Source organism: Gossypium hirsutum, chromosome D07, assembly GCF_007990345.1.
Source record: "Gossypium hirsutum isolate 1008001.06 chromosome D07, Gossypium_hirsutum_v2.1, whole genome shotgun sequence".
NCBI classification, from domain to species: domain Eukaryota; kingdom Viridiplantae; phylum Streptophyta; class Magnoliopsida; order Malvales; family Malvaceae; genus Gossypium; species Gossypium hirsutum.
Window position 1 is genome coordinate 14,803,987 of NC_053443.1, and position 15,725 is coordinate 14,819,711.

Below are 15,725 nucleotides of genomic sequence, written 5' to 3' on the forward strand. Positions count from 1 at the left end.
ATTTTTAAAATTCGTTACATTCAAAATCTTTCGAGGAGTGTAAATCTTCAAGTTTCAAGCCTAATTATTAACTTTTTAGGATTCATTATTTTAAAGGTTTTGTAGGGATCCAAGTCAGATCATTGGCATTCTTGAATACAAGTTATCAAAGCGTTCCACAGGGCTATTCTATCCTTATTTTCTTTCTATTTATTTTATTTTTATTTACTTTACTCCTTTTTGAAGCTGATTTGGTTTAATTCTATATCTTATTTTCATATTCAAACACTCTTTGGGCAAGGAATTGTATTCAACACACTCATGCTTCCTCTAGATCAAATACAATACAATAAGCCCATTCTTTCTTCTTTGATTTTTCCTGTAACAGTCCGTTTTCAGTGAAATCGAAATAGTGGTTTCGAGACCACAAATCTGAGTTAGAAAGAAAATTTATTTTAATATTATTGCATGGTCTGCATTATGATAGGAATGACGTATGAAAATTTCGTTAAAAAAATTTTACCGATTTCATGTTTAATTGTTAGTAAGGGCCAAATTGCATGAAATGTAAAAGTTGAATTCTAATAGCTAGAAGGATCAAATAGTTATGGAATTCAAAATTTGAGGTATTTATATGGAATTTAGACCATTAAGAGGAGTTCGATAATTATAATGACTCACCCATGGAAATTCAAGAAAAGAAAAAGACTAAATTGGAAAGTAAATAAATAAAAGATAATAATTAAAATAAATATCTAATATCATCATTTTATATCATCTTTCCCAATTGAAAAACATAGAAACCCTAATTTTTGGGTGTTGAATTCAAGCAAGTTGTTTTGGCTCAATTAGGTATGAATTCTTGTCCTGTTTTTAGTCATTTTTATATTTCCGAAATCGTAATAACCTAATTTAGTTATTTTGGGGATCAATTTGCAAAGTTATCAAAGTATTAAAATTTTTCTATGGATGAGTATGCTGAAATTTTGAAATTTATGGTAGAAAATGAAAGGTTGTTGATAGATAAACAACTTTTGTAAAGGAAATTTTCATGAAATTGTGATTTTGGGACTAACTTGAAAAGATATAAAATTCATGGAATTTTTTTTATTTTTATGAAATACATGGACTGATATTGTTATATGAAAAATTCAGCTAGGCTTGGAATAATGATTAAATTGCATGAATTTCATTTTCGGAGCCTAGGGACGAAATTGGAATTAATTAAAAGTATAGGGGCAAAATGGTACTTTTTTCTAAAACATGAATTGGATTGAATTGAATATGAATTGTATTAAATTTAGTTAAATTTACTCGTATAGATTCGGATAGACCTAGTACAGAATTGGATCGAGGAAAACAAAAAGTATCTGTAACAGCCCGATTTTGAACCTAGTCGAAATAGTAGTTTCGGGACCACGAATCCGAGTTAGAAAAAAAATTTAAAATTATTTTCTGTGTTTATTATGTATGAATTTACTTGTGTGAAAATTTCGTGCTTTAATGTTGTCGTTTGAATGTCCGATTAAATAAAAGGATTAAATTGCGTAAAATGAAAATTTAGTGGTTATTTCAAAAAGGGCCGAATAGTGGTTGTTCTTTAATTATGGGGGTTTTATGTTGCAATTTGACCATTGAAAAGATAGTGGACGGCATTATGTTTAAAATATATAGTTTTTATATTATTTATAAAGGTTATAATAATAATTTATATATTATAATGTTATTATAATAAAAACAAAACATAAGAAAGTGGCCATATTCATTATCTTTGTGCCGAATGAAAAGAGAAAGAAAATAAGAAAACCAAGCTAGGTATTCGGCCCTTGCTCAAGCAAATTAAGGTATGTTTCGGTTTCGGTTTTTGATGATTTTTATGTTTTTGAGATCGTTGTTTCGAATACTACTCGACCCATGCTTAAATTTTTGAATTTGATGATGATTTTGTGTTTTGCCATTGTTGAAAGCTTGTAATTTTGTTGTTTAATGATAGAAAATAAAATATATGAAATGGATATATATATATGTTGAAATTGAATTTTTGATGATTTTGAGTAATTAAGGCTAAATTGTAAAAATAATAAATTGAGGAACTAAAATATGAAATAAATGACATGCATGGATTTATATGAGCTTAGTGCATATTCGGCCAAGCTATTGTGCAAGGAAAGTTTGTTTATTTTGTATTTTTTGTGAAATAGGGACTAATTTGTGAAAAATGTGAAATGTTAGGGGCAAAAGTGTAATTTTCCCATTTATGTGTTTTTGGATTTAATTAAATGAATATGTGGTTAAATTAGTTAAATTTGAACTTATTTAGATCAAGAATAGAAGAAAACGGAATTAGATCGGGGAAAGTCGAAAGTAGTCGACTATGTTCGTCGATATCCGAGGTAAGTCTATTAGCAATTTAAAAGTTAATAAATCAATATTTATACATGTATATCGATTGTATACTTGATGAGTTGTAATTAAATGTTTATAATTTGAAGTATAAGTATAAATTTTATATAAGTATTTAATAGTTTCAAATATACAAGTATAATCTTGTATAAGTTCATGAGTTAAATTATAGGTTTAAATTTTATATAAGTAAAGGTGAGATTCGGATAGGCATGTATATATATGAAAATCTATTGTAATGAAATTAGGTAAGAAATTATACTTGTATATGATAGATTCAAAAATATATGTAATAGAATGAATAAACCTTGAATTTAGATAAAGGTATGAGTATGTATATATATTTATAATTATATACATAATGATCGAATATATATACATATGTATACATATATATATATAGTTTTTGAATTTAGTGGAAGTATGAATGTTGTATATGTATGAATTCTTGGTTTTAATCCAAGATAAGTATGATATATACATATATATGTACATTATGTCCGAATATATGTATATAAATATATATGTATAAACTCTTAGATTTGATTAAGATATGTAACTTATATTTGTATATGTGAGTTGGTAATTATATATATATTATATTTGAATGAACAGGTATACATACACGTATATGATTTTATAGTGAATTTAGGTATGACAATTATACAAGGTTACATGAGGTTCGATTATGCTAATATACAAGTATATATTCATGTAAAGTTCTTGAATAGCATTGAAAGTATGAAATTATTAGTTGGATTATTAAAAGATGATCGAATATATGATATTAGTAGTAGATTAATGCATTAAGTTATATATATATAGGTTTGGATGTATAATTAAATTATTGAGCTGGAATTGATGTTTGAACTTTATACATCTATGTTATTTAAAGATATAGTTTATAAATTATTGAGCTGAATTTTATGTGGATTCTATATACAAATATGAGATACAACTTCTGTGAATTGAGATTTTTTTTAAAGCTTAGTACCAATCAGATTAATTGCCGGTGAAATGTTTCGGACTTTACGTCTAGCAGGCTAAGTGCCGATGAACTGAATCAGGCTATAAGCCTAGCGGGCTAAGTACCGGTGAACTGAATCAGGCTATAAGCCTAGCAGGTGAAGTGCCAGTGAATCTGTTTAAATTAAGTGATTATATGCATTGGGTATATATATATATGATTTTGGTTTTATGTAATGGATAAATATATGAACATTTGTTTCAATGTATTTGATGAGCATATAAACGTTCGGATCTTTGTGATTAGTGAGTATGTACATATATTGGTTGTCATGAAATTGTTGGATATATATATACATTCGGCCAAATGTTAAACTTATGTGTATTTGGTTAAATATGGATTTGATGTATAGTACGTGTTTGATAAATGTATTTTTCGATTATGGAAATGTATATGAATATTGAAAACATGATTTGATTTTGTTGTAACTAATTAAATGTTGTTAAGTTGTCTATTTGCTTATGACTTATTAAGCTGTAATAGCTTACTCTGTGTGTTTTTCTTATATTTTTAGAGTTCTAAAGACTTGCTCGGGTTGGAAGACGTTGGAGTCGTGATCACACTATCCGATTATGGCTTTGGTAAATTAAAGCTTTGAGTTTTTCGTTATGTGGCATGTATAGGCTAGTTTTAATTTAGTTTTTGTATATATATTTAGCCATGTGAAAATGGCTTGATCTAATGCTAATGATCCAAGGTTTAAGTAATTTTGGTCATAGTAAAGGCGTGGGGTATGCTTGGTATATGAATTTGGTAAGACGTAATGATATATATATGTGTGTCTTTGATAAGTTATTTGATAATTCGGTATGTAAAGGACTAATGGTTTTAATGCTTGAATTACAAAATGTGTTATATGTCTACATAGTGGTATGATCGATTATGGTAATTGACTTATTATTGTAAGTATGAAATATTTGCATTGGGTGTGTATATGAAATTTTGATATGAGTTATACTGTATGAAATTGGCATGTTTTGAATGGCTAAAGTACTTGGAAAATGGCTAATGTTAGTCAAGTGAATAAAGTATGTATTGGTTTTATATGTATTTTAGGCTTAATAATTAGCATGCGAATTGAGTGTAAATTGTATGGTTAGTTTGCTAGCCAAATAGAAGATAAGATGAATGGCAAAGCATACACATGTTTTGTACTTAAATGGGAAGTTAGGCATGTATGACTTATTAGTTGAGTTTAAAAAAAAAAGTGGTGCATAGTTAATAAGGTTAAATGCATTAGTGGCTAAGATGTTTATATGCTAAACTTGACTATTTGGTGAAATTGATTATGTTATATTTTCTAATGGACAATAAGCCGAGCGATATGGATTGTTTGGTTTTATGCACATGAATAGAAGTATGAATTGATATATTTGATATTCAGCTTAAGAAGTAAAATATGCTTGGATGTCTTAGTGTATGTGCATGGAATTTATAATGTGATGAGTCATCTTATAATTTGATTTTGAATGATATAAGTAAGAGGTATATATGTTTCGAATGATGGGATTTTAAAGCATGTGTAATATGACTATTTTGAGCCGTGTTTTATATGGTAATGCCTTGTAACCTTATTCCGGCGACGGATACAGGTTATGGGTGTTACAGTATCGGATTAGTAGATTCTCGTAAACGAACAAGTGTCGAGGTAAGTTCGTGTAACTAAATTGTGTACATTTATATGTTTGAATTAAATGGTATATATGTGAATTGTATAATTTCCATGTATATAAAATTGATTAAATACCCGAAAATGCCTGATAAATGTTAAGTTCCGTTTGAACAAATGAAAATCGACAAATACAAGTTTCATATATTGGTTGTAGTCCTGCATATGTTGCGGACACAACACAGCTCGAAAGAGCGTCCATTTATTAGCCCTCTCGAGCTTCCTGTTATATGGTTCTTGCGAGTTTCCCGTTAATAGCTCTTCGGAGCATCCCGATTGGTTGTGATCCTATATGTGTTGTGGACACACCACAGCTCTTATGAGCTTCCTGATTATGGCTCTTTGTGAGCTTCCCGTTAATTGGCTCTTTGTGAGCTTCCCAATAAGGCTCACTTGGACTTCTCGATATTAAGCTATCCGGTGCTTCCTGTTAATAGCTCTTCGGAGCTACTCGATATTGGATCGCATGAGCTTCCTGATATGGCTCTTATAAGCTTCCCTTTACATGGCTCACATGAGCTTCCCGTTATATGGCTCGAGAGAGTGTTTCCTGTTTAAGTGTTCTTATAAACACTCTTGAATATGAATTGACGAATTACAGATTCGTACACTTCATGTGTACTACCCGATGTCTATCGATATTTCATAAGGTTCAATGAGCAAAGTCCTGATATAAGTTAAGATAAGGTCTGAATGAATTAATAATTGTATCTACCTGAAAATACATGGAAATGTTTATACTATGAGTTCATCTCTGTTACTTACTTGAAATGCATTTGAAATATATGACTAACTTGTTTGAGGATGTATATGTGTTAGGTTATTGATTAATTTGATTTGGATGTACTTTGTATGCTTATTTTAAATGAATATGAATGGTAAGTCATTTTATCGTTATACGAACTTACTAAGCATTAAATGCTTACTTTGTTTTATTTTCTCTATTTTATAGTACTCGGAAGCTCGTAAAGGTTGGAGCGGGTCGGAGCAAGATCACACTATCCTTCAGCTCTTGTTGGTATAAATAGCAAACTTTAATTAGGATATAATGACATGTATAGGTTAAATTGGTTAATTGTTGGCGTACACATGTTTTGGTTGTAAATAGCCATTGGAATGGCTTGTAATGGTCATGTTTTGATATATATACATATGGTATTATCATGTTTGAATTATGAATATGATTATGTATATATGCATTTGGTATCTAGGTAAGTATAAGTTTTAGAATAACACAATAATAAATTGTCTATTGGGAAGCCTAAGGGTACATTAGTTGTATGTGTAAAATGTCAAGATTAAGACTTGGTTTTGGCTTGGTTTGAATGTCTTGAATTGGTTGGTGAATGTGTTAAAATGTTGATGCAGGTGGAAGACAAGTTTGGGTGAGAAATAATGCTTGGAAATGGCCTTACTTTGTCCACATGGGCAGAGACACGGGTGTGTGTCTCAGCCGTGTGTGACACACGGCCTAGTACATGGGCATGTGTTTCGGTCGTGTGTCACTTGCATCTTAAAATTTTAAAACAGAATGCTTAGGTATTTTCACACGGGCAGAGACACGGGTGTGTGTCTCAGCCGTGTGAACTCTGCACCTTAATTATGCAAGTCAGTAGGCTCACACAGCCTAGCATACGGGCGTGTGGCTAGGCCGTGTGACTAAGTCAGTATGCAACCTAATTTGGACACAGGCTGGAACACGGTCGTGTGTCTCACATTGAATGCCCACACGGCCTGAGACACGGGTGTGTCACTTGGCCATGTGGGCCACACGAGCGTGTGTCCATTGCACATAAGGAAAATTTTGAAATTTCGCGAAAAATTTCCTGATTTCTCGGTTTAGTCCCGACTTGTTTCTAATGCATAATTTGGGTCTCGAGGGTCCATTTGAGGGACAATATGATTGATTATGTATGATTTCAGATATGAATGATAAATGTTATGAATTAACTGTATTTGTTCTGTAAATTTTGGTAATGCTCTGTAACCCTGATCCGTCGATGGATACGGGTTAGGGTGTTATATTTCCTTCTTTAATTTTCCTTCTTTTAATTCCTTATTTTTAAAATTTTCAAATATGATTTTGTGGTTTTTTAAATTATATTTATTTCTAGGAATAATTAAATAAATTGCAATTGACATAAAAATGCAAATCATTTTTAACAAAAGTTGTAATATGAAAATTATAAAGAAAATTAATAATGCTAAAATTTTGAGGTCATGAGAGCTTTTGATTTAGCTAACTCATGTATCAATTTGTAAAACTGTTAAAGTTTTTGAAAGTTTTCATTGTTGATTTCTTGAAGAAATTGGTATGAAATTGATAGATTTTAAGCTTAAATTATGAAAAGGACTAGATTGTAATGTTTAATTATTAGTTTTGTACATGTGGACTAAAGTGAATAAAATATATTTTTTTTTGTAAAATTTTAGTATAAATAGATAGTAGAGGGTCTCTAATGAATATAATTGAAGTTAGTTCTCAAACTGAGGCTCAAAATGAAAAGATATGGTTATTTCAAATTTAAGGACTAAATTGAATAATATGTAAAATTTTAGGGGTATCGAAAAATAAGATTATTTAGGTTCATTCATGTCATGGCATAATGTATGAATGTTGGGTATTGATGAATTGAATGGAATAATTGTATAAATCAAGAATTGGATCAAATTGGAAGTAATTGAGGAAAAACCAAAATTGTTGATTAGTCCCTGAAAGTTTAACTTGTTTGGTATTTTGATTAGGTAAGTTCATATGGTATTTATAACTTAGATTGTATGTATTTGAATTATATATATGTTTGGTTGTAAATTAAAGTGGTTGTGAATTGATATAAAAGGTAAAAATTGGACTAAATAAAAAAGTGATGATTATATGTGTAATAGATGCCTGTGTGAACTTACTAAATGTTAGGATACGATTGGCATGTCAATAGGGTGTTCTGCGCGCTTGTACCAGATTGATTACAAATGTTGCCAAGGTCCAACATTTATTACAGATTCTCAATTATATGTGACATAGGTCTAGCTCGGACGAGTAACTTGATGTCGTTTTAAAGATTTAGCCCGGACGGGTAACCTAACATATATATATTTAGCTCGGATAAGAAAATGGTGTGGTGTAGATACTTGTGTATCCGAGCCCGTTTACTAGGGTCCATTGAGTGAAACAGTTTATATGAAACGAGAAATTGAAATGGAATGATATGAACTTGACTATCAAATGGTGAGTTGTTGAATGAATAGTGCAAGAGATATTGATTTGAGTAAGGCCATTAATATGTATATGAATGTAATATCCTTTGAATGAGTATGAAATTTAATTTGTTACCTATTGTGTCATGATTTGGCATATTGAGCACTTGTGGTATTATATGTAGTTTGATTTTAAGCTAATGCTCACCTTGTTGATGTTTTGATTTGTCATGTCTAGTCAAACTATGCCAAAGTGTGGTAGCTTATTGTATTTAATTGAAAGATAATGTAAGTTTTATTTAATTCCTATGAACTTACTAAGCATTTCACATGCTTACCTAATTTGTTCTCTTTTCCTTGTAGATCATCACCTTGTGGAACACGTCAAGCCGAATCGTTCCGAAGCTCACACTATCCCCAATTCGGTAGCTATTTGGTCATTTTGAGTCTAGGGTTGTGGCATGTATATAAGTTTTTTGGTGTAAACTTTAATGTATAAAAGTCTATGATGAATATGATATATGATGAGTTTAAATATTGGTCTTGGTATGCGAATTAGAAATGCATGATTTGGAAATGGTGATGCCTAGTTGAAATGGTATATTTTGAGTGACATGCTTGAGATATGGAATGATAAATGGTTGATTTGTTCTATGTTTAAGGCCAACAAGCCATTAATGTATAAAATGGTCATAAGTGCATGAAGTTAAGGTGATATGGTATCTTTCAAATTGATAAGGTATAGGTATGGATTGATAATTACATGACTTGAATGTTAGGTTAAAATGACATAGACATGTTTAAGTTTAATTGATGAATAAGTGTTGAATGTGTTGTTAAGATGTTGAATTTGAATGTTTGAGCTTGTTTAACATGATTGGTAAGTTCTGAATTAAGTAAATGTGGTGATTTATGAACATACTGAATAGTTGTTGTTGGAAACTATGAAATAGGTATCAAATGGTTCATTTTTACCAAACACAAGGTTCACGTCCTAACGACCAACCTATCTCGTCACAACATTGATTGACAGTATGTGACATCGCGACATCGAGTGGCCTGAAGTTGAGACGTGACATACTGTTTTTGGCAACGTCACAACATAGAAGAGATGACATCACGATGTTAGCCCTGAACTTTTAAAACTTTCCAATTTGATCTTGTTTCGTGTTCGGGTTGATAAAAGAGCTTTCGTAAGCTTGATTAAAACTCGAAATTGATTGTTTAACATGATTTGAATGTAATGGACACGTAATTGCACGTGTGAATGATTATTTGTTGTGTATTTGACTATTGTTGCTCCAACAACGAATGTAGCGTCCTGTAACTCAGACCCGGCGACCGAGTCGGACGAAAGGTGTTACATATTCATAATATCTTATAAATTCAATAAAATTTTCTATATTTTTATAATTTTCTATAATGTCTAGTTTTTTTTTCATATTTTTATAGTATATTAACAATTTTTTATGTTAATAATTTTTTATAATTTATATATATTTAAATTTATTATATTATTATAATAATTTTTATTTTAAATAATTGAGAATCAATTAAGTGTTCATGTCATCATGTTATAAATTTTTTTCAATGTTTAATTATTTTCATCATTACTTAATGGTTTGTCGAAGATTTCAATAAAAAAAAGTTTATTTCAGATTCTATTAATTATAATTTTTAATTATTTTATTAAAACTTTTTTTTTTTGACATTTTAACCTATTTAAAATTCAATGCTTTGCTCACATTGCAAACGACGTTAAATTTGGGTGCGTGATTAGATTACTTCTCTTTTCCTTGCCTGTGCCTAACTTTCATTTGGGTCCCACTCTTTTTTAAACAGTGGGGTCATTTCCATTGACTTTTCCTTCGTTTGGTCTATCTTTAATTTCACTCTTCTACTTTCTGAAAATTAAAAAATAGCCCATTTATTTTAATATATTAAAATTTAATCCTCGAAAAGTTATTAATTTAATTAGGTAACACTACTAAATCTTACCGTTAAACTAGTTATCTAAAATTTAGTAGTCGGCTAATTTATATGTACAAAATTAGCAAAAACAAGTAAATTAGCATGTCCAACAAATTAGCAAGTTTATGTATTTATTAATAGTAGGGTTAATTTATATGTATTTTTAATGAGATAATGAAGTTTTTAGTAAAAACTGATAGATGCTTTTTTATATTAATTCTTAAATATTTTTTATTGTGTCTTAGAAAATATTAATTATGGATAATCTGATTAAATATTAAATTTTTAAATTTTAACATTTTAAAAAAGTTCATTTGCCATTTGCATTTGCATTTGCATTTGCATTTGGGGATTTCTTTTCTTCTTTCTTTTTAAAGAGGGAAATGAAAGGAAAGAGCGATGGGCTCATATTTTGGACTCTTCTTATAAAAATGGAATATCAACAAAAAGTCTTTCTCTTTTCTCTTTCTTTCTTTGTTTTTTTATTTTCTTTTTTTGTTATCATTTTTTAATGCGGGTTTGAAACTTTGAAGTTAGAAGGCACCAAGCTTGCATTTTTCTTAAGGACACATTCTGGGTTCTGATCTTGTTATCGCATTTGTGTTTCAAAAATCAAAGGCATGTATTCTCTTTTCTTATGTTGGTGCTCTGTCTGTGTTTGTTTGGTTGGTGAGAAAATGTGGGAAAAAGAATGAAACAAGTGTTTTGGTTGTTGGGGATAGTTACTTATTCTATGTTAGTACTATGTTTGGGAATTCTGCCTGATTGTTCTTGTATCTATAGTTAACTTTTATTGAAGCTTTTGGTATTTTTAACTGATTTTTCTGTTCTTTAATTGGTTAAAATTGTATAGGTGTGTTTGGTAGAGTAGAAAATTAGAAAGATAGATAAGAGTGTGAAAGTGAAACGAAAATGATTTTCTTGTGTTTCTGGTAAGGGAATAAATTGAGTAAATTTACTCACAAAATAAATCATTGTCCAAATTTAAAAAGAAATACAAGATTTCCATCATATTTAGATTGTACTTTTAGAATTTTGATTGATAAAATATAAACTGGTAAATTTCTTTTCTACCCATTCTGCCAGGACAACCTATATGCTTTGGTTTTAATTCTAGGATAAGTTTATTTGTTAGAAATTTAATGGTTAGTTTTTTAAGGATTTCAACTTTATTTGTAAAGTTGAATGTTTAAGGAAAACTTATGATGTATGTCTCTTTGTTTTTTTTTCCGTTAAATTCATGATTTGTGGGGTTTTAGTGTGCTCTGTTTCTCTCCTTTTATGTCAATTTCAGGCTCTGAATTTTTTGGATGAGTTGATGAGTGTTTTTCTTTTTGTTTTCTCCTTGTTTGCAATTTTTGCAGAAAGAAAAATATTTTTCAATGTGCAGTGGTCCAAAGAGCAAACAAGCTCAAACTAGTTTCACGATGGAGGGTGAGTCTCATAAAGAAGAAGGGCTTCCTCAAAAGTTTTCTATTTTGCTAGAGTTGTCGGCTTCAAATGATCTGATTGGCTTTAGACGAGCTATTGAGGAAGAGGGTTATGACATTGATGAGTCAAGCTTGTGGTATGGAAGGAGAATGGGATCAAAGAAACTTGGGTTTGAAGAAAGAACACCCCTTTTGGTAGCTTCCATGTTCGGGAGCAAAGATGTGGTCAATTATATTATCAAAAGTGGCTGTGTTGATGTTAACAGGGCTTGTGGTTCTGACGGGGCGACGGCTCTCCACTGTGCTGCTGCTGGTGGCTCCTTTGAGTCAGCTGAGGTTGTCAAAATCTTGCTTGGCGCCTCTGCTGATACCACTTCTGTTGATGCAAATGAAAACCGGCCTGGTGATTTGATTGCTCCAGCTTTCAACTCAGCTTTTAGCTTCAAGAAGAAAACGTTGGGGTCTTTGTTGAAAGGAAAGGAAAGTGTTGGTCAAATAGAGGGTTTGCATGCTCAGGTAGGAAATGAGATGGAAGGGCAAGAGCAGCAACAAAATTCAACGGCTCAGGCTTTGAAGGAAGGAACTGAGAAGAAAGAATATCCAGTCGATCTTACTCTTCCAGACATTAAGAACGGAATATATGGTACAGATGAATTTCGGATGTATACTTTTAAGGTCAAACCTTGCTCCAGGGCTTACTCCCATGACTGGACTGAGTGCCCCTTTGTTCATCCTGGGGAGAACGCGAGGAGGCGTGATCCTAGGAAATATCATTATAGTTGTGTCCCTTGCCCTGAATTTCGTAAGGGTTCCTGCAGGCAGGGTGATAATTGTGAGTATGCACATGGTATTTTTGAGTGCTGGCTTCATCCTGCTCAATATCGAACTCGTTTATGCAAGGATGAGACTAATTGCACCAGGAGGGTCTGCTTCTTTGCTCACAAGCCCGACGAGCTTCGTCCGTTGTATGCTTCAACAGGTTCAGCAGTGCCTTCCCCAAGATCTTATTCAGCTACAGGTTCCTCCTTAGATGTGGGTTCGATTAGCCCACTTGCTCTTGGCTCTCCATCTATTATGATACCTCCGACATCAACACCACCCTTGACCCCTACCGGTGCCACTTCTCCTATGGGTGGAGCTATGTGGCCAAATCAGTCTAACATCTTGCCTCCTACTTTGCAGCTTCCTGGTAGTAGGTTGAAAGCTGCGTTAAGTGCTCGGGATATGGACTTAGACATGGAACTATTTGGGTTGGAAAGTCATCATCTCCACCAGCACAAGCAGCTAATTGATGAGATATCTGGTATTTCCTCCCCAACCAGCTGGAACAATCCCTTGTCTACTGCTTCAGCCTTTTCTGCCTCTGGTGACCGAAATGGGGAATTAAATAGGTTTGGAGGGGTGAAGCCCACTAGCCTTGAGGATATTTTTGGATCTCTTGATCCTATTAATTTGCCGCAATTACAGGGAAATTCACTTGACGCTGCAGCTCCTCAGCTGCAATCTCCCACTGGATTGCGGATGCGTCAGAATATTAACCAGCAGCTCCGTGCTAGCTACCCTACCAACCTAGCATCCTCTCCTGTGAGGGCATCTCCATCCTTTGGGATTGATCCCTCTGGGCCAACTGCAGCAACACTTTTAAGTTCGAGGTCAGCTGCCTTTGCAAACCGAAGCCAGAGCTTTATTGAGCGTACTGGTGTGAATCGTCATTCAGGGATATTTTCGCCAGCTTCTTCAGCAAATGCAGTGCCTTCTAACCTTTCAGATTGGGGTTCCCCTGATGGCAGATTAGACTGGGGTATACAAGGAGAAGAGCTAAACAAGATGAGAAAATCTGCTTCTTTTGGGTTCCGAAGCAATTTTGGAAATGCAGTACTCTCAATGCCATCAAGTTCTGATGAGCCTGATGTGTCTCGGGTACAGTCTCTGGCAAAGGACACTCCTTCTGGACAGTTGAGTTTGGAGGATGAGCAGCAGCAGTGTCATCTTAGCTCTGGGGGTGCGGAGATGCTCCCTGCCTGGATGGAGCAATTGTATGCGGAGCAAGAGCAGATGGTGGCCTAAAAGCAAAGCTAGCCCCCGACGTGGCTCCTAAGTTAACCATTAACTAGTTTTCTTTTCGGGTCATTTTTGTTAAGAGTTGAGAGTTTGTAATTGGAATGAAATGGAGATGGGAAAAAGTTGATTGCTCCCTTAGGAGAGAATACAAGGTGAGCAGAAGAGAAGGTTTCTGCTAGTACTGCTCTTAGATTCTCAAGAATAATGTCTTCTTTATTCTTTTTTTGTCACAAAATTTGGTTCATTTGTTGGATGGGGTTCCATACTCATCCAAGTAGAAACATGATTTGCAGAAGAGGGTTCCTTTTTGTCTTTCAATTTCTGGAGGATGTGCACATTTTATGTAACACAAACTTCTGCATTATTTAATATATATATGTGTATAAGATTTCCGGTGAAAAGTGCTTGCTTATTCTTTTACTTGTTGGGGTTTTGTATTTGCTCATTTCCTCTAGGGAAGAAGGATGGATCTTTGGATGTGAGTCCCTCCCCACTTTAATCATTGTTTTTCTCTTTACAATGTTATTGCTTCATCTTACTTTGGGCATTTCAAAAGGTGGGTGGCTCATTGGTTCCATGATTCTAAAACGGCAATCCTGCATGCTTGTATCTTTTAAATAGCTTTCTTATTGAGTGGGATGGACACTAGAAACCTGGAAGAATGAAAAAAAAAAAGATTCTTTTGGCTTCTCATTAGCAAAAAAAAAAAAAGAGCTTGATTTTCTCCACATTCATTAAGGTTTCTTGGAGATGTAGAAATCAAATGATGAAAACATTTTTGTCTTGTTCAAATAAATTAGAGAAAGGCTGCTGCCGGCATTTGCCTGCTTTGGGATTGTTTTATTTTGGTGTCGTGAGGTTTTTAATGTTTTCTCAAAATTATGTTTAATGTGCGTAAAATAAAAGAATTATTAGAAATAAATCTCACAATCAAATTTGTTACATCTTGTGAAAGCAATACGAATAAAAGAATTATTAACCATCACATTAAGTCTCAATTTATCCTTAAATAAAAGAATTATTTGTTTAATGCTTTTTTTAAAAAAAATTTATGACCAAGTCCTCAAGCAATACAAGTAGGCTTTCTAAGAGGATATCTTGTACTATTACGACCTATACAACCTGGATGCCCAACATTATCCTTTACAACAAATATGTTACGAAGCTTACCCTAGTTACCAGCCCCCGAACCAGAAAACTACAACTTAAAACCAGAATAGCTCTCACCAGTTTTCTGAGTTGCAAGAAAAACTTTGGAATTTGCAAGAGAAGTTTAGACAATCTCAGGAATTCCAACAACAATAGCAACAAGTATACAAGCAACAACATGAACTTTTACAGTGTAACATGCAAGAACTATTGACGGCCTAGCACCATCAGAAGGGATGGTGTAATGACGAAGAGACAAGAGCTTTCTCAATCAGGCAAGGCTAGGACTTCAATCGGAACTGATAAAACCCACAACAGAGAAATAAAGCAGGTAACAACCCTAGGGCCGATAAGGGAATTCCACAGTGAAGGGATCTGGAGTATATTCTCATACGATATGGAATGATGAAGTTCAAACTCTCTGCAAAGAGTTGCAGGATTTGCAGACTGCACAGCTGGGTTATACAAAATGAATGCCAATCGCTGAGATCCCCTAGCACCTCATATCACTAGCAATGTGTATCCAAACAACTTTAAATTGCTAAAAGAAGTGTACGATGGTAAAAAGGATCCCACAGGCCACCTATTGCAATTAACAAGCTGCATGGATATTTTTGGGCATCAAATGAGTTGAAGTACAAAGTCTTCCCTATGACACACTGAGGGAATGCAAAAAACTAGTAAAATTCTCTCAGACCCAGGATTATCTAGCAGCTTTGATAAATTGTCCGAACTCTTTGTTGGTCGTTTCCATGCCAACAAGACGACTTTGAAATTAAAAGACCAACCTATTAGGAGTTCGACAACAACTAGGGGAACTGCTTAGCAAGTTCACCCATCG

General features: G+C 32.9%; 1 protein-coding gene and 1 long non-coding RNA gene across 3 annotated transcripts; both read left to right on the forward strand.

The window, feature by feature from the left end:
* Window positions 1–1,707: 1,707 nt before the first annotated feature.
* Window positions 1,708–6,284, forward strand: LOC121219424 (uncharacterized). Of its 2 annotated transcripts, none has more exons than XR_005916148.1 (3): window positions 1,708–1,823; window positions 3,924–3,990; window positions 6,031–6,284. It is a non-coding gene; the product is annotated as an uncharacterized lncRNA (long non-coding RNA). The 2 variants fall into 2 exon arrangements; XR_005916149.1 differs by lacking the exon at window positions 6,031–6,284 and adding an exon at window positions 5,002–5,057 and having other exon boundaries at window positions 1,720–1,823.
* Window positions 6,285–10,636: 4,352 nt separating this feature from the next.
* Window positions 10,637–14,155, forward strand: LOC107954187 (zinc finger CCCH domain-containing protein 66). Its single transcript, XM_041097564.1, has 2 exons — window positions 10,637–10,862; window positions 11,609–14,155. Exon 2 carries the CDS (start codon window positions 11,627–11,629, stop codon window positions 13,739–13,741), a length of 2,115 nt encoding a protein of 704 aa, XP_040953498.1. The 5' UTR covers window positions 10,637–10,862; window positions 11,609–11,626; the 3' UTR covers window positions 13,742–14,155.
* The last annotated feature ends 1,570 nt before the right edge of the window (window positions 14,156–15,725 follow it).